Genomic DNA, 24096 nt, shown 5'->3' with positions numbered 1-24096 from the left:
CCCGTAAAAGATGAACCATCACAACATCTAAATGGTAATCCCGTAGGTTAGAGTATTAACAGAATAATGGTGATGAATAGAGTGATGATTATTAAGAAGAGATGAGTGAAATGTTATGGATTATATTTCTCAAAATAATCTCATGTGTTTACAGCAATAGCAGAACATACTTATATATGTAAAAGCTACAAGACACTTGGAAATATAACATTGGACAGCTAATACAAGTTTATACAGAGTTGAATTATTCCTAATAGACTACCATCCAAACATACTACACTTTATTTAAAACTTCAACATATCACAAAGACTTGTTCTCAAGAAATTAGAATATGCACTTGCACGTGTTGCTACCAATATGCATCACAAAATGTCAGTTGCAAGCTAAAAATCAGTTAATGCCTTTGCATGTGGCATTTCAGGACTTGTATTTAATGCCTCTAACATCTGAGTTTGTGATAACACTAAGTTAATTGTGTTGCGAACATATTGTGGCTTACCACAAAATACAGATGCATGAGCCACATCTCCTCGTCTCCTCTGAGCCTTGGATTCTCCCACTTTGGACTACTACTTCTAACTTTTTCTTCCATGTAGCCCTGTCTATAACACAAAAATGTTTGTTGTGTTGCTTCACCATTTTTATTCCTCGATATCTTACTTTTTCTTAAACCAGCATACCAATTATCAAACATAAATATCACCTCCGCATTTAAAAAATGGTATTTCATCACATATTTAATGCTCATATTTGTTTAACTGATTTTCCAAATGTCATCTAAGGCGTTAATGTCAAAATCAGCATTGAAATAAACTCTGGAAAATTCATCTTCTAAATCCTCTTCAATTTCGTTGCTTACACTTTTATTAGACAAATCATTATTCTCCACTTCCTAAAAATTTATCAATAAATCGGCCGATTCAACCGGTTGAACCAGGAATTGGAGATGAATCTAGTTGGATCAACCTTTCAAAATCGTTATGGGTCAAAACTGAAGTAAAACCAGAATAATCATATTGAAATGTCCAAAACTATTCAAATCAAAAAACCGGAATCGATTTTGTAAAATAGTTTGGCTCAAAAAAAATCATCAAATTAACTATTTTAAAAATAAATAAAAAATTTAATTTGTTAATATCAAAACTTAATATATATTCCCCAATCACAAAAAAGAATTTAATATTTTTTTATAATCATTCAAACTTCTAAATTTTGTCACTCCATTATAATTTTTCATACAACCACACTCCATCATCTTCACGCCGTCTCTTTTAAATATAGTCACGATATTCAACTCAATATTGATTGTCGTTTAAGTCAATATTGTTTGTTGTTGTCAAGTAAGATTTGTTTGTCGTAGTTCAACTCAAATTCATTTTTTTGTTTAATAAAATATTTTGTATTATTTATTTTTGATATTATTATATTCTATTATTTTGATTTTGATTTAAATTAATTTAATTTATTTTATTATAATTCTTTAATTTGGTCAAATTATTTTTAAATAAAGTATAGAATTATATTATACTATTACATGTATTATCGATGTTGTTGTATTAATTTTGTAATAGATTTTTGAAATATTTATTTTATTAAGCTTTGAACTTATGACTATGTGTGAATATTTATAATATTTAGTTTCATATTATTAGTTTATATAATAAAAGATTTGTAGGTTTATCTGATTGAACCAATTAAACTAATTAAACCAATTAAACCAATTAACTGATTGAAACAATTAAACCTTAAACTACAAATTTCACTAGTTCAATCTCCGATCCAATTTTTAAAACATTACTCTCAACTCTAGGATTTGCACTAAAATTGTTTGAAGTCGGTCCCAAATGTGATTTTAATACTCCCAAATGTGATTTTTAAAAATGTCATTTGTCATTTTAAAGTTATTCATTCCTAAGTTGATAAATTTTAGATTCTACGATCTGAATATGTAAATTAATTAGTATATTTAGTATATTTATTAGCATTTATCAAGACATTGGAGTGGATAAATTGAACTAGTCCGTGAGAAAGTCATGGATAATTACAGTCATCTATGGTGAAGTTGTGAGCAACATAAGAAAAACATCACTACTTTTTGTTTTTCTTGAGTGAGAAACTTTCAAATTTTACCTATTATTGATGCATGTTCCAACATGTTACCACCTCAACTTAGGCTAAGGCCCACAAAACAGAAACAGGTTTTGTCGTGTATAAGCATAGGGAACAAGACTTTTAAACATGGTCAGAGTTAGTGCCCTGTATCTTCTAAAATGTTTTGAAGGGTCCATACATATGCTTGTCTTCTTCTATACTATCACTTCATTATTACCCAACCTGTTAACTTCAACAAAACACCCCAAAACGTTACCTTTCTGAAAATGGAGGGACCCTGTTTTATAACAAAAACTATGAGATTCTATATAACATGTGCTTTCATTTATAACTTTTATCTATATAAGCTTATTTTCCACTATTCATATGAAAGTATACGCCCAATTTTTTTTATAAGGAAAGTTTACACCATAAAACATAGAAAGTAAATCTTTAATCTTGAAAGACTTTTAATTAGTAACCAATCGATAATTTTGTTTTGTACAATTGCTCTTTACCATAGTAAATGCACATCAGAAGCTACGTAAAATCACAGAAGCTTCGTAACCCGGTGATTATACTAATTACCTTGTAAATATAGATTATTCATAACCTTATACAAGAGTGTTCTGCTCCACCACAACATGACATAAAATAACAATATGGCATATGTAGAGTACCGCCCACTGTCCTCAAGGACTTATATATGGAGGTGTGCCGAGAAAGAAGGGCTTTGATTAACAGAAATCTTTAACCTCAAAAACACGAGCTGTATGATCTAAAGAAGCCGAGACAAGGTACTCGCGATTGGCAGACAAAGAAAGAGTTTGAATGCCTTCAGAGTGTCCTCTGAACACTTTGACACATTCACCAGACCGACTATCCCATAATCTCACAGCTCCATCCATAGATCCGGTAGCCACATAGGATGCACCAAGCCATGTCAAACATGTTACTCCATACTGCTCACAATAGAAATTTTCATTTCATCAGACATAAAAACGAAAACATGATTCTAGATAAGAGTTCATTCAGTTTTTAATGCATAAGCATGTTACTTGCACAATGCAAGATTCCAACAAACCTCGTGCTCACAAGTGCTTCGGGCTAAGGAATATTCTATATCCCAGATGGTCATTTTATCCATGCCTCCGATTAAAGCCCAGGTACCACTGTCATACAGTTTCAAGGAAATTAAATTAGGAGACAAAGGTTCAAATCATCATTAGATAATTAAAACAAAAATGCAGTTATTGAAATGTTGAAATAATGTAGATGAATCATATTCAAAGCATATTATGCAAACTATTCATATTTAAAATTTCCGTCACTTTGCAGTCTATCAGTCCTTAGTAATGAGATGCAATTACTTTTGATACTTCTGTTATGCGTAAATGAAGTGACTGGCGGTTATATCAAAGAAGTTAAATAATATATTATGATCCATGAATCATGACACTTGGTTTTATTTCATATTTATTAGTGGGCCCTAGTATTTTCAACCATTTATGGACGCTGATTTTATGTTGATTATCACTGACAATACTATTTTTACTTGTTACAGTAACTCTATAATGCTGCACCATTTTTCTTTTCTTATTTATCTCTCCAGGATGTCACTGTCCTTCAAGGCTTGAGCAATCTTCGAATAAATAAAACTTCAACCAAACACATGCATGATCCATCAAGCATACATGACATGAAAATGTGCAGAAATGCACATGCACGCAGATTATGAACAGTTAACTAATCTTATAAAAAGTTTACTAATCTTAAATCATACCTTGGTGCGAACCCAACACACTCAATGGAACTTGAATGAGAAGGCACAGAACTAACAACCTGACAATAGGATATAAGGTTTCTTAGAAATCAGGCAGAAAGCTAAATTTATATGCTCAAACATCTTACAATTAAAGTTGCAGCATGCATAGACAAATGGAACAATTAGCACAGGGATAAATGATATAAAGTTTGAAGCCTTGGTTAGTGGTATTACACAGGCAAGAGAATATTATTCTAAGTAGTTATATTTTCGGATGAGATACAACCAAAAAATTGTTGGGTCTATTACCTAACCAAGGAGGTCATAGTGTTGCTAGGTAACGGAGTCACCAAGCCAACCTTTTAATTATTCAACTAATTTCATAGTTGAGCTTGACATAATATGTCAATTTTAATTCATATTGCAATAAGGATACAAGAAAGTCTCAATGTGATACACAAACTAGTGCTAACAACAATCAAACTAGCTTAAATATAAGCAACAAGAAGCTGAAAATTACTCAAAACTGCAGCTTGAGTGTGGAGTCAATATCTCAGCTCAGACTTCGTTTCAACGATCTGAACAGTCAAAAGATATAGCAAGGTGTTGCAAACCCGCCCTCCAAAAATGAGCCCGATTCAATGGTTAACGAATATGGAATCACTGTTTTACTGAGGGTTTTATTTCCGCTGTGTATTAGTGTTAGATGCCCAAAAGTGCTTATTTGAGCTATCATATGTGGGCATCTTTCACTCTTTTGCCTTGCTAAAATTGTCAAAATCACATTTGTTTTACATGGAATGCGTTACATTGATAAACAAGCTTGGTGCCTTTGATGTGTGTGTTATTGTGCAGGAAAGGCATGAATTAATTGATAATAAAGACACAAGAGAATTGGCAAAGGAACCAAAGAAAAGGAGCATTTCATCTGCCTGCTCGCTAGGCGAGGCTGTGGCGAAGAATGGGTTCGCTAGGCGAGCTCCTGGCGAACAGCTCCAATTAATTTGCTAATTTACTGGAGGTGTTCGCCAGGAGCTCGCCTAGCGAACCCATTCTTCGCCACAGCCTCGCCTAGCGAGCAGGCAGATGAAATGCTCCTTTTCTTTGGTTCCTTTGCCAATTCTCTTGTGTCTTTATTATCAATTAATTCATGCCTTTCCTGCACAATAACACACACATCAAAGGCACCAAGCTTGTTTATCAATGTAACGCATTCCATGTAAAACAAATGTGATTTTGACAATTTTAGCAAGGCAAAAGAGTGAAAGATGCCCACATATGATAGCTCAAATAAGCACTTTTGGACATCTAACAACTCTCCCCAACTAGATTCTTGCTTGTCCTCAAGCAAAGTATGCCTCTTGAAAGACAAGAGGATTTGCATTAAGAAACGGTTTCTCCGAAGTTGGATAAACGGCTCAAACACAAGCGAAATTCGCATATACAAGTTCCCAACGGTTCGAATAAAATAATACCTAGGAACTTAAACTTAAATAGCAATGCAAAATATTTATCTATCTACAACAATACTATTCTGAATGAATCATCCTATCTCTCCTCTTCGAATAAGGAATGAAGATTTTGCGCGTTTGCAACCGCGGGACTAATCTCACTCTCTAACAAATAATGAAGAAATCAAACAGATTCATACAATGTCTAATCAATTAAAAATGCTACTGTGGAAGCAAAAAGATCACTAAGGGCTTTTCGGTTGAAGCTTGGTTAGGTTAACAAACAAGGGTCATTTCTAAGGCCATTGAAACGAAAGTGCCGATGCAAAAGAGACATTCACAGTATTATTCACACTACTCGACTTTGTTTCCTTTGTTTCTTATTTGTAACCTTCACAACACATATTCCACAACTCCACTTTTATTTTTCATTATTTTTCTTCCAAGCAAACATTTTTTTTTTCATTCTTTCTATTTTTGTTCTTTTCTTTCACATCAAATATACAAAACAGATGTTTATTTTCTACATTTTCTATACATATATTTTTCTATGCTTGCTCGGTTTTTCTTTTCTTTTTCAAGAGTTGTGGTACTTACCAATTCTTTTTCGTTCTCCCCAACTTATTTCTTCCACACCCTAAGTGAATGCTCTTAACTTTTTACGGCAAAAGAACAATAATCAAGATTTTCCGGGTTGTGTAAAAAAAAGATTTTTGAGATCTCGCTTTATTACAAGCCGAGATTCAACTGTTCAGGCTCAAAGGGGTTAACAAATACTCTCTCTGCTCACAGGTAAGTTGTTTTTGGATGTAGTTGTGCTCGAAAGAAAACAAGTGCCTTGATCATTTTTAATTGCTTCCACAATTTCACAATAGTAAAAGACAAAGCATGAATCACATGAATCAACAAAACTTATTAGAATCCAGCATTTAAGTGAACAATGGAGGTTTCCTCACAATTTGTGGTTTTAAGTTCTAGATGAAACATTCATTCTATTATGTTGCACAAAGACAATATTCAATTTACCAAAAAGAGTAAAGTTCCTAATGCATTCTAAAATTCTAGCCGACGGTAACCATGTACCTTAGCTTCATTCACTTGTTATTCTTATCATTGCCATCCAAGCTCGGATGCACCTTCATTGGGTACTTCTTGAGGAGCAACCAATCTAGAAGGGTTTGCCACTCATTCAACCAAAAATTTATTAAACACACAAAATTAAAAACATAATTAAATAACATTAACTGAAAATAAAAATTTGTTCGTGGGGGACAAAACACCCCAATAGTACAACCCATGGTCAAAATACAAAATTCGAAAATACAAATGGAAATGACATAATAAAAACTGAAATACAAATACAAAAACTTAACCCACAAAGGGCTCAGGACTCCTCCTCGCTACCGGCCTCAGAACCGGTAGCCTCATCATCAACATCATCATCATCATTCTCAGCTTCAGCGTCCACCCCCTCACCATAGACTGGCCTGTCCACAGGCCAATTAGCGTTAAGCATAAACTGCTCACGCGCTAACAATGCTCGAGCACCGGAGGGGTCATTACCTTGCAGCTCCAACCTCTGCATACTGTTGTGCATATCAATCATAGCTCGTTGGGATGCTGCCATCCACTCAAAACTGTAGTCACAAACAGCCCTCAGGTACGGATCAAGTCCGAGAGAAGAAGCACTAGGACCATCAGCAGCCCGAGTACTTCCTGAGGCTGCACTGCCACCAGTAGTCTTAGCTCTACAATACTTAGCCACATACCTATCATCTATAGGTGTCGGGATTCGAACCTGCCCACGAGACGGAAGTCTCACCCTAGCCTGAACACATAAGCTCATAATCAAACACGGGAAGGCCAAGGGACAATTAACACGTGCCCCTGACTTAAGCCCGCTCTCAACCACGGTCTTCAGCTCATTGGCGATTATCCTCGCGACATCTATCTCGACATTTGTGAGGATGGAATGGACTAAATGTGCCACTGGGATCGGCACAGTAGAGGTGTGTGATTTGGGTTGGATGTTAGTCAAAACCAAGAGTAGGATCAGCTGAGCCATGGGAGTCATGTCCTCCCGATGATATCTCACAGGAACCCCAGATGGGTTCGGCTCAACCGATTTCCCAGGTAAAAGCAGGTCGGCGGTAATGGCAGCGACATCTCGATGAAGTCTGAGGTCGGTGTGGTACTGGTCTCTCTGATCAGCTCCCAGCTGGAGCGGTTCCCCTAGGATTCGGTTGATCGCATCCCGGTCAAAAGGAATTGTACGCCCGGCAACTCTAGAAACCCAAGTGAAGGGCTCGTCGTCGTCGGGCAGTGCGTTAGCATAAAACTCCCGCACTGTAGCAATGTCGTAATGCTCCAAGGGACTTATCAACCTATCCCACTTTTTGGCGTCTATCAACCCGGCGAAAGTTCTGTAAGTGCCTTGTGGGTTGATCAGAAAACGCTTCTCAGGGAGTATTTTTCTCTTTTCCAAAGCTATGTACCGTGCCGCTTGTTTCGGGCCTACAAACTTGTCTTGGTCGAATTGAATCGGCACGGTTCTGGAAGTAGTTGCAGCTCCCTTCCTTTTCTTACCAGCTCCAGATCTAGACTTCATCTGCAAAAGATACAAAGAAACAACACACACCAAACAACAGGTTAGCCATTAAAGCATAATTTTAAAATACTGCCATGTTCGCTGCTGCTTCGCCTAGCGAAGTTGCAGCGAACGTTCGCCCCAGGTCGCCTAGCGAGTTGCTAGCGAACCTTACGGGTTTTGGGATTTTCTGCATTTTGTTGATGTTTCCTCCAAAACCCGTACTCTAATGGTTCCCACACAGAACCTAATGATTTCTAATGACAATGAATCGTTCTATGCTATTGGGGATTGGCTAATTGCATGCAAAACCTAAAATAGATGAAATCCCCAATTTGAAAACCTAAATGTACAAACATTGCAAACTCCCAAAATAATACATGCAACCTCAAGGTTCCCATACCACACTTATCCTATTTACCATTCACATTTGGAAATTAAGAGTGCAATCAAAAAGAAACATGTAATAGGGCAAACCTTAGGTATACGGATTTGGAAAAGAGAAGTGGGGAGAGTTTGCAATCTACCGAAAGAAGCACGTGTCGGTGATAAAGATGCAAAGGAGGGAGTTTGAGAAGCCACGCACAAAATCCTCAGCAGAGCCGTTCAGACAAATTTTTGAAGGTAAGGGCAAAATGGCCTTGCTGAGATTTAAATAGCAAACAGTACTGCAGCGCTCGCTGCTGCCTCGCCTATTTGTTGAAATATACTTTTCTCAGCAGGGCATTTTGCCCCAAACCCTCAAAAATATTCAGAGCTGTTCTGCTGAAAATTTTGCGAAACTTCTCTAACTCCCGCATTCGCATCGCTATCACCAACCCTCGCTCCTTCCTCTCGATTGCAAACTCTCTCCATTTTACATTTCCGAATCCGTGCAATTAAGGTTTGCCCTACTTCATTTTCTTTTTGTTTACTCTTAAATTCCAAATATGAATAGCAAATAGGAATGTGTAGTATGGGAAACATTGAGGTTGCATGTGATATTGTGGAGTTTGCAATTTTTGGATATTTAGGTTTTCAATTGGGGATTTAGGATTACTTTAGGTTTTGCATGCAATTAGCCAATCCCCAATAGCATAGAACGATTATGTGTTTAAGAAATCATTAGGTTCTGATGTGGGAACCATGTGTGTATGGAAATTGGGGGAAAATTCTTTGAATATGCAGAAAACTCCAAAACCCTTAAGGTTCGCTAGCAGCTCGCTAGGCGACCTGGGGCGAGCGTTCGCTGCAACTTCGCTAGGCGAAGCAGCAGCGAACGTGGCAGTATTTTAACTTTGTTTTAATGGCTAATCTGTTTGCTGGTGTGTGTTGTTTCTTTGAATATTTTGCAGATGGAGTCTAGATCTGGAGCTGGTAAGAAAAGAAAGGGAGCTGCAACTACTTCCAGGACCGTGCCGATTCAATTCGATACCGACAAGTTTGTCGGTCCAAAACAAGCGGCACGGTACATAGCTTTGGAAAAGAGAAAAATACTCCCTGAGAAGCGTTTTCTGATCAACCCACAAGGCACTTACAGAACTTTCGCCGGGTTGATAGATGCCAAAAAGTGGGATAGATTGATAAGTCCCTTGAAGCATTACGACATTGCTACAGTGCGGGAGTTTTATGCTAACGCACTGCCCGACGACGACGAGCCCTTCACTTGGGTTTCTAGAGTTGCCGGGCATGAAATTCCTTTTGACCGGGATGCGATCAACCGAATCCTAGGGGAACCGCTCCAGCTGGGAGCTGATCAGAGAGACCAGTACCACACCGACCTCAGACTTCATCGAGATGTCGCTGCCATTACCGCCGACCTGCTTTTACCTGGGAAATCGGTTGAGCCGAACCCATCTGGGGTTCCTGTGAGATATCATCGGGAGGACATGACTCCCATGGCTCAGCTGATCCTACTCTTGGTTTTGACCAACATCCAACCCAAATCACACACCTCTACTGTGCCGATCCCAGTGGCACATTTAGTCCATTCCATCCTCACAAATGTCGAGATAGATGTCGCGAGGATAATCGCCAATGAGCTGAAGACCGTGGTTGAGAGCGGGCTTAAGTCAGGGGCACGTGTTAATTGTCCCTTGGCCTTCCCGTGTTTGATTATGAGCTTATGTGTTCAGGCTAGGGTGAGACTTCCGTCTCGTGGGCAGGTTCGAATCCCGGCACCTATAGATGATAGGTATGTGGCTAAGTATTGTAGAGCTAAGACTACTGGTGGCAGTGCAGCCTCAGGAAGTACTCGGGATGCTGATGGTCCTAGTGCTTCTTCTCCCGGACTTGATCCGTACCTGAGGGCTGTTTGTGACTACAGTTTTGAGTGGATGGCAGCATCCCAACGAGCTATGATTGATATGCACAACAGTATGCAGAGGTTGGAGCTGCAAGGTAATGACCCCTCCGGTGCTCGAGCATTGTTAGCGCGTGAGCAGTTTATGCTTAACGCTAATTGGCCTGTGGACAGGCCAGTCTATGGTGAGGGGGTGGACGCTGAAGCTGAGAATGATGATGATGATGTTGATGATGAGGCTACCGGTTCTGAGGCCGGTAGCGAGGAGGAGTCCTGAGCCCTTTGTGGGTTAAGTTTTTGTATTTGTATTTCAGTTTTTATTATGTCATTTCCATTTGTATTTTCGAATTTTGTATTTTGACCATGGGTTGTACTATTGGGGTGTTTTGTCCCCCACGAACAAATTTTTATTTTCAGTTAATGTTATTTAATTATGTTTTTAATTTTGTGTGTTTAATAAATTTTTGGTTGAATGAGTGGCAAACCCTTCTAGATTGGTTGCTCCTCAAGAAGTACCCAATGAAGGTGCATCCGAGCTTGGATGGCAATGATAAGAATAACAAGTGAATGAAGCTAAGGTACATGGTTACCGTCGGCTAGAATTTTAGAATGCATTAGGAACTTTACTCTTTTTGGTAAATTGAATATTGTCTTTGTGCAACATAATAGAATGAATGTTTCATCTAGAACTTAAAACCACAAATTGTGAGGAAACCTCCATTGTTCACTTAAATGCTGGATTCTAATAAGTTTTGTTGATTCATGTGATTCATGCTTTGTCTTTTACTATTGTGAAATTGTGGAAGCAATTAGAAATGATCAAGGCACTTGTTTTCTTTCGAGCACAACTACATCCAAAAACAACTTACCTGTGAGCAGAGAGAGTATTTGTTAACCCCTTTGAGCCTGAACAGTTGAATCTCGGCTTATAATAAAGCGAGATCTCAAAAATCTTTTTTTTACACAACCCGGAAAATCTTGATTATTGTTCTTTTGCCGTAAAAAGTTAAGAGCATTCACTTAGGGTGTGGAAGAAATAAGTTGGGGAGAACGAAAAAGAATTGGTAAGTACCACAACTCTTGAAAAAGAAAAGAAAAACCGAGCAAGCATAGAAAAATATATGTATAGAAAATGTAGAAAATAAACATCTGTTTTGTATATTTGATGTGAAAGAAAAGAACAAAAATAGAAAGAATGAAAAAAAAAATGCTTGCTTGGAAGAAAAATAGTGAAAAATAAAAGTGGAGTTGTGGAATATGTGTTGTGAAGGTTACAAATAAGAAACAAAGGAAACAAAGTCGAGTAGTGTGAATAATACTGTGAATGTCTCTTTTGCATCGGCACTTTCGTTTCAATGGCCTTAGAAATGACCCTTGTTTGTTAACCTAACCAAGCTTCAACCGAAAAGCCCTTAGTGATCTTTTTGCTTCCACAGTAGCATTTTTAATTGATTAGACATTGTATGAATCTGTTTGATTTCTTCATTATTTGTTAGAGAGTGAGATTAGTCCCGCGGTTGCAAACGCGCAAAATCTTCATTCCTTATTCGAAGAGGAGAGATAGGATGATTCATTCAGAATAGTATTGTTGTAGATAGATAAATATTTTGCATTGCTATTTAAGTTTAAGTTCCTAGGTATTATTTTATTCGAACCGTTGGGAACTTGTATATGCGAATTTCGCTTGTGTTTGAGCCGTTTATCAAACTTCGGAGAAACCGTTTCTTAAAGCAAATCCTCTTGTCCTTCAAGAGGCATACTTTGCTTGAGGACAAGCAAGAATCTAGTTGGGGAGAGTTGTTAGATGCCCAAAAGTGCTTATTTGAGCTATCATATGTGGGCATCTTTCACTCTTTTTCGTTGCTAAAATTGTCAAAATCACATTTATTTTACATGGAATGCGTTACATTGATAAACAAGCTTGGTGCCTTTGATGTGTGTGTTATTGTGCAGGAAAGGCATGAATTAATTGATAATAAAGACACAAAAGAATTGGCAAAGGAACCAAAGAATAGGAGCATTTCATCTGCCTGCTCGCTAGGCGAGGCTGAGGCGAAGAATGGGTTCGCTAGGCGAGCTCCTGGCGAACAGCTCCAGTAAATTAGCAAATTAATTCGCTAGGCGAGCTCAGGGCGAAGTTTGCAGCGAATTCATTCTGTTTTGGTGAAAAGTGCAGCCAACACTCACTCGCTAGGCGAGGCTCTAGCGAGTCCCCAGCGAGCATTCCAGTAGCAAAACTTCTCAACCTCGCTGGGGCGAGCTTGAAGTGTTTCCTTCGCTAGGCGAAGGTATGTTCGCTAGGCGAACATGACAGTTCACCAACGCCCTGTTTTCTCTGGGCGCAGGGGCCTTTTGTGCTCATATTTGACCTTCGCTAGGCGAGCCATTCTGCTCGCCTAGCAAACATGACAGTTCTGCACTTGTCTATAAGTAGCAGGTGCCACTTTTGGGCACCATACCTCATTTTTACCAACTTTTCCATTTTTTGTACTTTCTTCTAGATATTTTACAGCATTGTTTTGTGGGAGCTTTTATGTCCTAATTTCATTTCTCTTCATCTAGCAACCATCTTCCACAAAAAGAAGGTGGATTCCCATCCAACCTCGATTATTCGACTTGGATGTTGATCAACCCTCTTTCCTTACTTGCCGACCAAGCTACCATGAAAATGAGTAGCTAAGTCTTCCATTTGTCAAGGTTAGATGTAGGTGATTGCTAGCTTTGTGTGTAAATGTAAGGATCCTCATATGTAAACTCTTTAACGGTAAATATATGATGAAAACTTTGTTTCTATTTAAAACCCTTTGTGTTGGTATTTGATCGAGAGATGTTTACCGATTCTTGACCTAGGTTTTCATCCAAACTTGTTTGTTAGCTAGAGATAGTAACGAATGATTTTGTTCACCATAAGGTTGAACCAAAAAGTTGTCATTTTGATAGATTGTGTTCGAGAGAAACAATGGATCAAAATGGCAAAACTCACAATGGGTGTTCGAGAGAAACGCATTGAGAAGACCTTGTGAAATAATTTATCATCTAAAGGAGTTTATAAGATTGTTGACCGAGCAAATACATGCAAAGCAAATGCAATCATTGAAACCTAACTTTGACAATATTTCTCATATTAATCAAAACATAACTTTTACCGCAATTAATTACTTTGTATGCAAGATAACTTGATTAAAACCAAAACCCTAGTGTTACATTAAGTTAAGATTAATTCAACCATTGAACGGCAGTGATATCTTACAATCTCTGTGGATACGATAACAAAAACCTGACACGAAATATACTTTTCAACAATTAGTCATTTATTGTGTTAATTTCACATCAATTGTTTCACTAAAAGCTAAGATGATTGAATGAATCACTAAAATATAGGATTTCATGCTTGACTATTTGCTTAAAGAAACAACAGTCTAACAACAGAAAGAAACAATGGTGTAACAGCTAAATTTTGGATAGACTCTTAATACAATCTCAAGTTTTGGATTTGGGTTTAATTCATCCTTATAAAACAAACCAACTTGTAATGTGAAAGATGTCTCTCACTTATACATATTTTTAGGCAATATCTCATCTAATGCGAGTCTCAACAGTCATGTGGACCAAATTTTAGAAACATAAGAGACACAAAAGGATTCTCAAAATAGTGAGACATCATATATCCAAAAGACAAATACACAAACATATTAGTTGATTACAGAAAATAGCACATTAGATATCAAATGTAGTGAAAGTACATACTCTTCCGGTAGTGATATTCACAAAATGCACAGATCCATCTTGGGAACCAGTAAGAGCAATAGTTGAAGTTGAATTTATTGCTAAACACGTTAATCCCTCTGTATGGTATGGATGACCTAGAAAAGTAAAGGTTAACAAAACGAGACAAATATGCAAATACTACAACAACCAAGCCTTATTACCTCGCACAACATGAATGCTTTCTCCAGTTTTTGGGTTCCATATTCTCAAGGTTGCATCGTCAGAACCAGTACATATTGTTCTCCCTAAGGTACCAAGTGAAAGGAAATAAAAAGGGTAAAAATACAAAAGGTAAATCATAACAGTCAAATAAGCCAAGCCAAAGATAGATTACTACCGTCGGGAGTAAAATCACCACATGTGACACCGCTAGCATGACCATTAAATGACATAAGGAAGGCAAAATTATCTGTATTCCACATCCAAACCGTGGAGGAATCATCAAAACCAGCAATGAGTACGTTCCCTCTTGGATGCCACCTAAGCCACTGAAAAGATTTAACAGCAACTAATTTTAAAACTACTTAAAACAGAAAAGGCAAGAAAAATAATTTTACAATATTACCTGAACACCCCCTTCGGGTCCATCAAGGGTGCCTTTTAGATTTCCAGCTACATCCCAGATTTTAACAGTTCCATCAAAACTTCCTGTTGCCAGAAACTTTCCATCGTGGCTAAAACCTAAACTAGATACAGAATCAGTATGACCTGCATAAAATTAATAGCCAACTCACTTGGAGATTTCAAGAAACACAATCTTGTGACCTTATAAACTGTCATGCCATGCCACGCATATACTAAATAGTAAAATCCACCCATCGACAGCTTTGTATCACGCAAATACTGGTATGGGTTGGAACACCAAAGGAGTTTCTATGTAGGTGATCCAGGATTAGATCTTTCCTATTAACATTAACATTCCAAGCACCCTCTAACAAACTAACCACTAATATTTGCATTTCAGAAGAAGAAAAAAATTACCATTAAGCTCAGAAGCCCAATCTCCATTGTTGATCTGCCAGAGAAATCCTTTATCATCACCACCTCCTGTTGCCACCAGTGCCATATCTGTCGGGCTGCAGGCAGCTGCATATAATTCCCCTATACAATAATCCGAGAAAGCATTAAAAAATTATTTGAAAGAGGAAAACTGAACAAATGTATCAATCTGTTAATAAAGCACTTAATGAAATAAATCTCAGGCTACTAAAACCCTAAATTTAATTCCAAACAATTATAGGCTCAGTGAGAACCAGTACAGCACAAGCAGAAACATAAACAAAAGGAGTAGAAATCTCACCAGTATGACCGGTGAATATGTGATCAGAGTCGTCGACCTCCTCTGTAATATGCAAAATAACAATACTATAAAATTTTCTTGATTCTAACATTATCGGATGTATCATGTATAACAGAATGCACAAAGTAAATGTTAGTAGCTTTATGGAGTTAAAGTTCATACCGATTTCGGAATCAGAGTCCGAATTGGGGTCACAAGCTTCTGGAAGAACTTCATCGTCCAAGGCAACTTCATGGATGATATCAGATTGGTCAATGAAAACATCATTGTTGTCTTCTTCATCATCATGAAGCTGTGAATCACTCATCGTATTGCTATTTGCAAAATTTTCAACCTAAGAATTTCAACTCTCTAAACTTGTGGGTAAAGCAAGACAAATTTACTGAATAACTACTAAATTTGAATTGCTATTTGTTTTTCCCCTAATAACTACAAATTAACTGAATAACTACTAAACATAAAGTTATGAAGATAAAAATGTAAGGTTGTAACATTGTAAGCATAGTACATGGCTTTGATTTCTACCCAGAATAAGTGGCTTTGATTTCAATTAAGTAAAAAGTTTTCTAATTCTTATATAAATAAGTAACATGTACATAGGGGTGGACAGCGGTTCGGGTCAGTTCGGATTCGGGCCCAAACCAGTGATCCGAACCAACCCATCCGGAGAACTATATAGGCCCAAATTCCGACCGGTTAGACGCCGTTTTTTCGGGTTCAGGTTAACTCGGGTTCGGATACTAAATTCGGATTAGAATGATAATTGGGCCATTAAGAAAGCAAGCTCAAATATAAAATCCATCAGATTTTTTTAGTACTTTTTTTAAATTCTTTTTAGCAGGCCAGTTATTGGGCTGGCTGAAATTTTAAATCCAAAAACAACCCAGCTGAATTTTTTCTTGTAAATTATAAAAAAATTAACTGTTTTTTAACATAAATAAAATAGTTAATTAGATAAATTAAATACCTACAGAATTGGTAAATGTGGGTTTCAAACAGTAAAACAAATTAATCTAAAATGTATCCTTCCAAGGATTCCATAAATTCCAAATTTTCAAGCCAAACAAAATGTAGTGACATTAAACAACTGCATTAGCATTACATATATAACTCAATTCTTCATCTACTTATATACCACACAAATAAAGCAATACATAACTCAATACATAAATAACTAAGCATTCACAACTAAGCATACATAACTCAATTCTTCATCTACTTATATACCACAAATATCTCAATACATCACTCAAACATTCACAACTAAGCATACATGCATAAACTTTGACTTAACATGCTCAAACAACAAAGCATACACCTAATCTTAGTTTAACATGATAAGTATGAAAGGTGGTTTTCGATATTGTTTAACATGATAACTCGAGAAACTTGCAGAAAACTTTCCCTAAGAAGTTCAAAATGAGAATCGTGAAGAAGAGAACAAATAAGTGAGTGGGAGAGAGTAAGATACTTACCGAGAGAGGCGGTGAAGGATGGCGATGAGGATGATGGCGGTGCCTTGAAGCTTGGAGCGACGTTAACCAGGGATGAGGATGATGATGGTGGTGACTGATAACCCTAGAAGAAGCTTGGAGCGGCGATGAGGATGATGGTGAAGTGAAGAGAATGAATTTTGACATAAATTTTAAAAAGAATGAATTTTCACATAATAGTTTACAATTTATAAAAAATAATAATTTTTTTTTTAACATAATTTTAAAAAAATTGTGAAGTGTAAAATATGATTTTTTTTAAAATAATCATGTCTTTTTAATTTAAAATAATTATATTTAAAAAAAATAACAAAGTAATCCTATGATAAAAAAAAATTAAACAGGGCACATACTTACCGTGACGGTCAAAAATTGTAGATAGAATTCTGACGCATACATTCATTTTTTATAAATTGATGACACATAATTATAGTAACATTTATAGTCGTAGATACAAGTCAATCACCGTAAATACAAGTCAATTCACCGTAGGTATAACCCAAAATATTTATATCCACGACTTTTGTCTATCTAACATACAAGAACTATTTCTTTGAAACATGATTACTTTAGTTTTGTTTAAATATAGTTATTTAAAAAAAATTAAAAGACATTATTATTTTTAAAAAAATCGTAAAATATGTAATGGTATAGAAAAGGAAATTCATATTCTATTTTTTTATAAATCGATTGGTCCGGTAAAAGTATAACTTAAATTAATGATTAAATAATTTAAAATAATGAGTAAATATGTTAACATAACATTTCTTATTTTTTAAAGTTTAAAATGTGCTATCAAGATTCCATAGTCATATTTTGTGAAATTTTTTTTTAAATAATCATACTTTTCAAAAAAAAAATTAAAATAATATGATTTCAAAAAACATAACAAAATTAATGATGTTTCAAACAAACAAAAATCGTCTGCAAGAGAAGTAGTCAGACCCGATGACGCATGTACACATCTTTTGTATATAGGTGCCAACATGCATAGTCGGCTTATAGGACATGCCACGGCACGTGGCGCATGCATGCATCCTCTTTTTTGTCTTTATCTGTTCGATTTGTCATATTATATTTGTTATTGATCCTCAAGGTTCCTACAAGTGTGAGGAACTTTATATCTGTGGCGTATTGGTTTGTTATTGTGTCTTAATTTCCCATCAGAGTGGTATCAGAATACTTGGTTGGGGGTTATTTTAGTTGTTTGAATGTTGGAATCAAATACAAATATGAAGATGGTATTGTTGAATGGTTCTAATTGCCATTATTGAAGGACAAGATGAAATACTTACTATTTGTGAAGAAATTGCATTTACCAATTTTTAATTCCGCAAAGACTGATTCTGTGTCTGGTGAAGAATGGGAGTTTGAGCATCAACAGGTATGTGGTTTTATTCGACAATATGTAAAAGATAATATTTATAATCATATTGTTAATGAGACATATGCAAATACTTTGTGGGAGAAGATAAAGTCCCTGTATGCCTCAAAATCAGGGAATAATAAATTATTCTTGTTGAGTAGCTTCATAAGTTTGAAATATAAGGAGGGGACTTCTATTTTAGATCACTTGAGTGAATTTCATTGACTCATTGATCAGATGTCAAGAATGAATATCAAATTTGGTGATGAACTTTTGGAACTATTTCTATTGCTATCTTTACCAAAGTATTGGGACACGTTTCGGGTTTCTATCATAAGTTATGCTTCCAAAGGTGTTGTTTCTTTTGAAACGGCTAAGGGAGGTATTCTTAACGAGGAGATGAGAAGGATGATACATGGTTCTTCATCTCAATCTGAGGTACTTGTCACTGAAAATATGGGGATAAGTCATAAAAATAAATTGAAGAGTGGTAGAGAGAATAACATAAGCAAGTCCAAGCCGCAATACAAGAATTTAGAGTGTCATTATTGTCACAAAATATGACACGTACATAAGTAAATCAATGGAAATAACAAAGGCAAGAAGGGTAAGTATAAAGAAAGAGACCATGAAAAGTATGATGATGATCGTGTTACTACTACTAGTAGTGATGATATTGTTATTCTTCGTGATCATGTGTCTGTTAATTTTGTATGAGACGAGAGCATATGGATAATTGATAGTGGTGCTACATTGCATGTTACACCAAGGAAGGATATCTTCACATCTTATACTTCTGGTGATTTTGGAATGCTGAAGATGGGTAATGATGGTGTATCTAAAGTAATTGGCGTTGGTGATGTTTGCTTACAAACCAACACGAGAATGCAATTGTTACTTAGAGGTGTCAAACATGCTTTAGATACCCGTTTTAATTTGATCTTTGTGCATATGTTTGATGATTGTGGTTATGATAATCACTTTGGCTATGGAAAGTGGAAACTCAACAAATGTAACTTGGTTATGGCTAAAGGGGAAAAACTTTATAAATTGTATTGGACAAAAACTTTGGTTGCTAGGGACAATGTGAATGCTATCGACATGGAAGCATCTTTATGGCACCAAAAACTTAGTCATATTAATGAAAAGGGACTGAATGTTTTTGCCAAAAAGGATGTTCTTCATGGATTGAATAGTGCAAATTTAGAGAAGTATTCTCATTACATGGCTGGTAAACAGACTAGAGCATATTTCAAGAGACATCCTTTCTCAAGGAAGTCAAAGTTGCTTCAATTGGTACATTATGATGTTTGTGGTCCATTAAAGGTAAAATACTTTAGTGGTGCACTTTATTTTGTTATCTTTATTTATGATTGCTCCATGAAACCATGGGTTTATGCCTTGAAGACAAAAGACCAAGTGTTAGAAAAGTTCAAAGAATTTCATGCTTTGGTTGAGAGACAAACATGTGAGAAGGTGAAATGTGGTCGTTCAAACAATGGTGGAGTGTATTGTGGACCATTTGATTCCTATTGCAAGCAGCACGATATTGCACGTGAAAAGACTCATCATAAAACTCCTTAATTGAATGGTTTAACAAAAAGGATGAATCGAACACTAATTGAGAGACTAAGATGTATGCTTTTTGAATCTAAGTTGCCTAATCATTATTGGGGAGAGGCACTTTACACGATAATGAATGTTCTTAATCTTATTCCTACTGTTTTGAACAGTGAAGTTCCAGAAAAAAATTAGTTTAGAAATAATGTCAGGTATGATCATTTGAGAGTCTTTGGTTGTAAGGTTTTTGTACATATACCAACAGATGAAAGATCCAAGTTGGATGCAAAGTCAAAATAATGTACCTTCATCGGCTATGGGTAAGATGAGTTTGGTTACAGGTTAAATGATCCTATATGGAAGAAACTTATCCGAACTCACGATGTGGTGTTCATGGAAGAAAAAACTGTTGAAGACATTGATAAGGTAGAGAAGGCTACACCCAAGAAAGATATTGGTTTGTCTAATGTTGATCCAATTCGGTTACCTAGTTAAATCTAGATGTTATTGGTGGTCATGATCAAAATGGTGAGCCATATGATTATGTTAATGATCAACAACTTGGAGATGAGGTAAATATTCCAACTAATTATGGTGAAGATGAGAGAGATTTGTCACTGTATGAGAATATTGGTGAATCTCTATAATCATCTCAAGTTCAACTTAGGAGGTCTAACAGACAGAGACAGCCTTCTATAAGGTATAATTATGATGAGTAGGTGAACTTGACTGATGAGGATGAACCTGAGTGTTTTCAAGAGACTTTGGAAGTGATGAAAATCAAAAGTGGTTAGACGTGATGCATGACGGGATGAAATCATTGCATGATAATCACACTTATTATTTAGTGAAGTTGCTTAAAGGCAAAAAATCTTTGGAAAACAGGTGGATTTATAGAGTTAAACACGGGAGCAACTCTATGTCTCTAAGATATAAAGCCAGATTAGTGGTGAAATGTGTATGTCAAAGAAAAGTTGTTGATTTCAATGATATTTTCTCACTTGTTATAAAGATATCATCAATTATAAATGTGTTGAGTTTGTTACTATTGATTTAGAGGTTGAACAAATGGATGTGAAAACAACTTTTCTTATGGTGATTTGGAGGAAGAGATCTACATGAAACAACTCGATGGTTTTAAAGTTAAAGGAAAAGAAGATCTTGTGTGAAGATTGAGAAAGAGTTTATATGGGTTGAAGTAATCTCCAATGCAGCGGTACAAGAAGTTTGAGTCAATTATGTATGATCAAGGATACCAGAAAACTAGTTCAGATCATCGTGTCTTGGTTAGAAAATTTACTAACGATTACTTCATTATCCTGTTGTTATATGTTGATGATATGCTTATTATAGAGAAAAGTATTTCTAACATTAACCGGTTAAATAAGCAATTGGGATAATCATTTGCCATGAAAGACATGAGAGCAACTAAACATATTTTTGGCATTAGAATCATGCGTGACAAAAAAGAGAAGAAACTTTGGATGTCATAAGAATATTATATTGAAAGAGTGCTGCAAAGATTCAAAATGGAAAGTTCTAAGGCAGTAAGCACTTTTCTTGATACTCATTTTAAGTTGAGTTGTAATCAAATTCCTTCAAGTGAAAATGAAGCGTTTGATATGAAACGTGTTCCTTATGCATATGTTATGGGTAGTTTGATGTATGCAATGGTGTGTACAAGACCAGATATATCACATGTTGTTTGTACAGTCAGTAGATTTTTGTCAAATCCCGGTAGAGAGCATTAGAATGCTGTAAAATGGATTTTAAGGTATATTTGCAGTACTACTTCTACGAGGCTTTATTTTGGAAAAGATAAGCCTACACTAGTGAGGTACTTTGACTATGATATGAATGGAGACATTGATTCCATAAATTCTACTTCGGGCTACATGATTAAATTTACAGGGGAATTATGGCTTGACAGTCCAAATTGCAAAAGTGTGTAACATTGTCTACTAGAGAGACTGAGTTCATTGCAATTACCGATACATGCAAAGAGTTACTATGGTTAAAGAAACTTTTTTAGGAGTTTGGTTTTGTTCAAGACAAATATGTGTTATTTGTTTATAGTCAAAACGCTATCTATCTTGGTAAGAATATGACTTTTCATAATAGGTCCAAACAAATTTATGTGAGATATCATTGGATACGTGGTGTTTTGGATGCTAAGTTATTGGAGTTAGCTAGAGTTCATACATATGATAATGGTTATGATATAATGAGTAAATCATTATCAAGAGGAAAATTTGAAGCTTGTTGTGATATCGTCAGTATTACAATTTCCTTCACATAGTTGTGAGGGGGGGTTTGTTGGATTCAGGTTCCCTTCATATGTAGAGCAAAATTCAAATGTGATTAGTCCATTTGTCTCACTTATTTAAGCGAAGATGATCAATTTAGGATTGAGAGAGATATTGAGAAATTAAGGATTCAAAAGAGATAAAAGAGGGGAGAAACCTATTCCTAGTTTTTTCTTAAACTAGTCTCACTAAATCAACGATCCCTAATCTGTTAACTATTGAATCAAACTTAAATTTGAAGGGCAACTTCGTAACACATGTATCTAACTTTTGACTGTTCAAAATTTCAAAACAAGGTCTGAGGTGAGAGATATCTGTTTCGCATTGAAGCTTCAAATTTGGGAAATTTTCTAGCCTTTTGATTCTTATTTGTAAGTTAGTTTGCTTTGTGATTTGCGGATATTATCACTAGCTTGTGATTCAATTTAATACTTTTGTGTACTCTTAATTGATTATAGTGAAGTTATTTATTTGGTCTGAATGAATCGTGGTTTTTACTCTTTTGTCGCTTTGATAATGTAACATTGGGTTGAGAATACCATGTTTTGTTTCTAAGTTGCTTACTTGAATGATATGTCATGTTATTTCGAAGTTAATTCCACATTTTTGAATTAAAGATTGAAGTTGAGAAATATGTATGACACCTTGTTTGGTTTTATCTTCATATTTTCCGCATGCGTTGTATAATATAAATATTGGGGTTTAGGGTGTTACAGGGAACACGACCTCCCTCGTTGATTGACTTTTCTACTCTGTCAGTGTATAAGGACACATAAATTCCCATGTTTTTATAAGAGAGTGAGAGACAAATTGACTCAAACCCAGTACAAGCAAGTTATTGTAACTAGTAGGCAACCACATGTGCAACTTCAGGCGACTTGTGGTGTTAACCGCGTGATCACCCGACATCCGTATATTTAATTGTCCTGACTTTCCTTTGGATTACCTTCGCTTAGGCATAACGAAAATATCTCAATATAGTTTTATATGTATAGGATCGTGTCACTACTATTCTTCACAATTATCTGCATATTGGAAGTATACGTGACAATAAAATTTGTACCCGTGGGTACCCGCCCAAACATGCCACGTATTTGAGGGAGAAAACCCACTTTGACTAGGTTCGAGTTTGGGTTTAAATTTTCCCCAATTTTAAAAGATGGGAATGAAACAAATAATGAGGATACTAGCCCCCACCATAAACCCGTCTCCAAACTGTCCCGTTGATAATTTGAAATATTTTTTATAATTTAAAATATTAATTATTTGATTAACACATTAATATCTTAGTTTGTACTTTGTTATTTGAAATATTTGTATTATATGTTTGAAAATTTTTAGTATTATTTTAATTTATTATTTCTAATGCATCATAACGTTTGTTAGAGTGCGAAAAAAATTATGAATTTGAAGAAATGTACTATTTCAACTTTAAAAAAAATTGATTATGATGCGTAGACAGGGAAGAAGCAGGATACACAAACTCGTTTGAGATTGGTTTTGTGTTTAATTATTTTTTCCTGTTTGGGTTTAGGGAGGAGAACAAATATTTAAATGAGATTTAGGTTTGGGTATAAGGAAGGTAACATTTGTCTTCACCCGCATCGTTCTTATACCCAATTGAAAACAAGATGGAGTTATGGTAGGCGAATAGTATCCATGATGATATATCAACCCTTTCACAACTAGATCAACCTAATGGGTTCCAAAAAACCTCAAATAAAATTTTCCCATGCCTTTAGAAGATTCTTTCATACATATGCATTTTAGGATAACAATAATGATACCCCTTTCATAAGTAATAAGTCTCTTCATTCAATATAACCTAATTGAGTGATTTTTATCTGATTCCATTGAAAATCATGGATTTTGTAGGTAATTAACTAGTTATTTAATCCACATATCAATCACCCTTACCACTTTCCCATAAGATAGTCTTCCTGTTGGAGTTTGACTCGTTGGGTTTAATCATTAGTTTCTCCATTCTCTCTAGACGTACATTAGGACTATGGCATCGATAAACCCACACAATAGTTTGCTTTTGTTTCACAACATCATTGCAGGTTTGACCTCATTAGTATTTTCCTGTAATATGCTTGATCACCAACTAGAAATCCATGAGACTTA

The 24096-nt window shown here is 35.8% G+C and overlaps 1 protein-coding gene across 3 annotated transcripts; it reads right to left on the bottom strand.

Moving 5' to 3' along the window:
• Nucleotides 1-2538: 2538 nt before the first annotated feature.
• LOC127091181 (uncharacterized) lies at nt 2539-16903 on the bottom strand. Of its 3 annotated transcripts, none has more exons than XM_051029740.1 (11): nt 16720-16903; nt 15407-15578; nt 15245-15286; nt 14926-15045; nt 14510-14652; nt 14282-14432; nt 14106-14189; nt 13924-14039; nt 3876-3934; nt 3177-3264; nt 2539-3054 (listed from the first exon to the last, which is right to left on the bottom strand). In XM_051029740.1, the coding sequence occupies exons 1-11, from the start codon at nt 16882-16884 to the stop codon at nt 2830-2832; spliced, it is 1365 nt and encodes a 454-aa protein (XP_050885697.1). In that variant the 5' UTR covers nt 16885-16903; the 3' UTR covers nt 2539-2829. The 3 variants fall into 3 exon arrangements, with proteins under 3 accessions (XP_050885697.1, XP_050885699.1, XP_050885698.1); XM_051029742.1 differs by having other exon boundaries at nt 15407-15595; nt 16720-16869; XM_051029741.1 differs by having other exon boundaries at nt 15407-15558; nt 16720-16869.
• Between the last annotated feature and the right edge of the window lie 7193 nt (nt 16904-24096).

Source organism: Lathyrus oleraceus, chromosome 6 (genome assembly GCF_024323335.1).
Source record: "Lathyrus oleraceus cultivar Zhongwan6 chromosome 6, CAAS_Psat_ZW6_1.0, whole genome shotgun sequence".
Lineage (NCBI taxonomy): Eukaryota > Viridiplantae > Streptophyta > Magnoliopsida > Fabales > Fabaceae > Lathyrus > Lathyrus oleraceus.
Note: the sequence above shows the minus strand (reverse complement) of the source record. Positions and strands in the feature narration are given on the sequence as shown.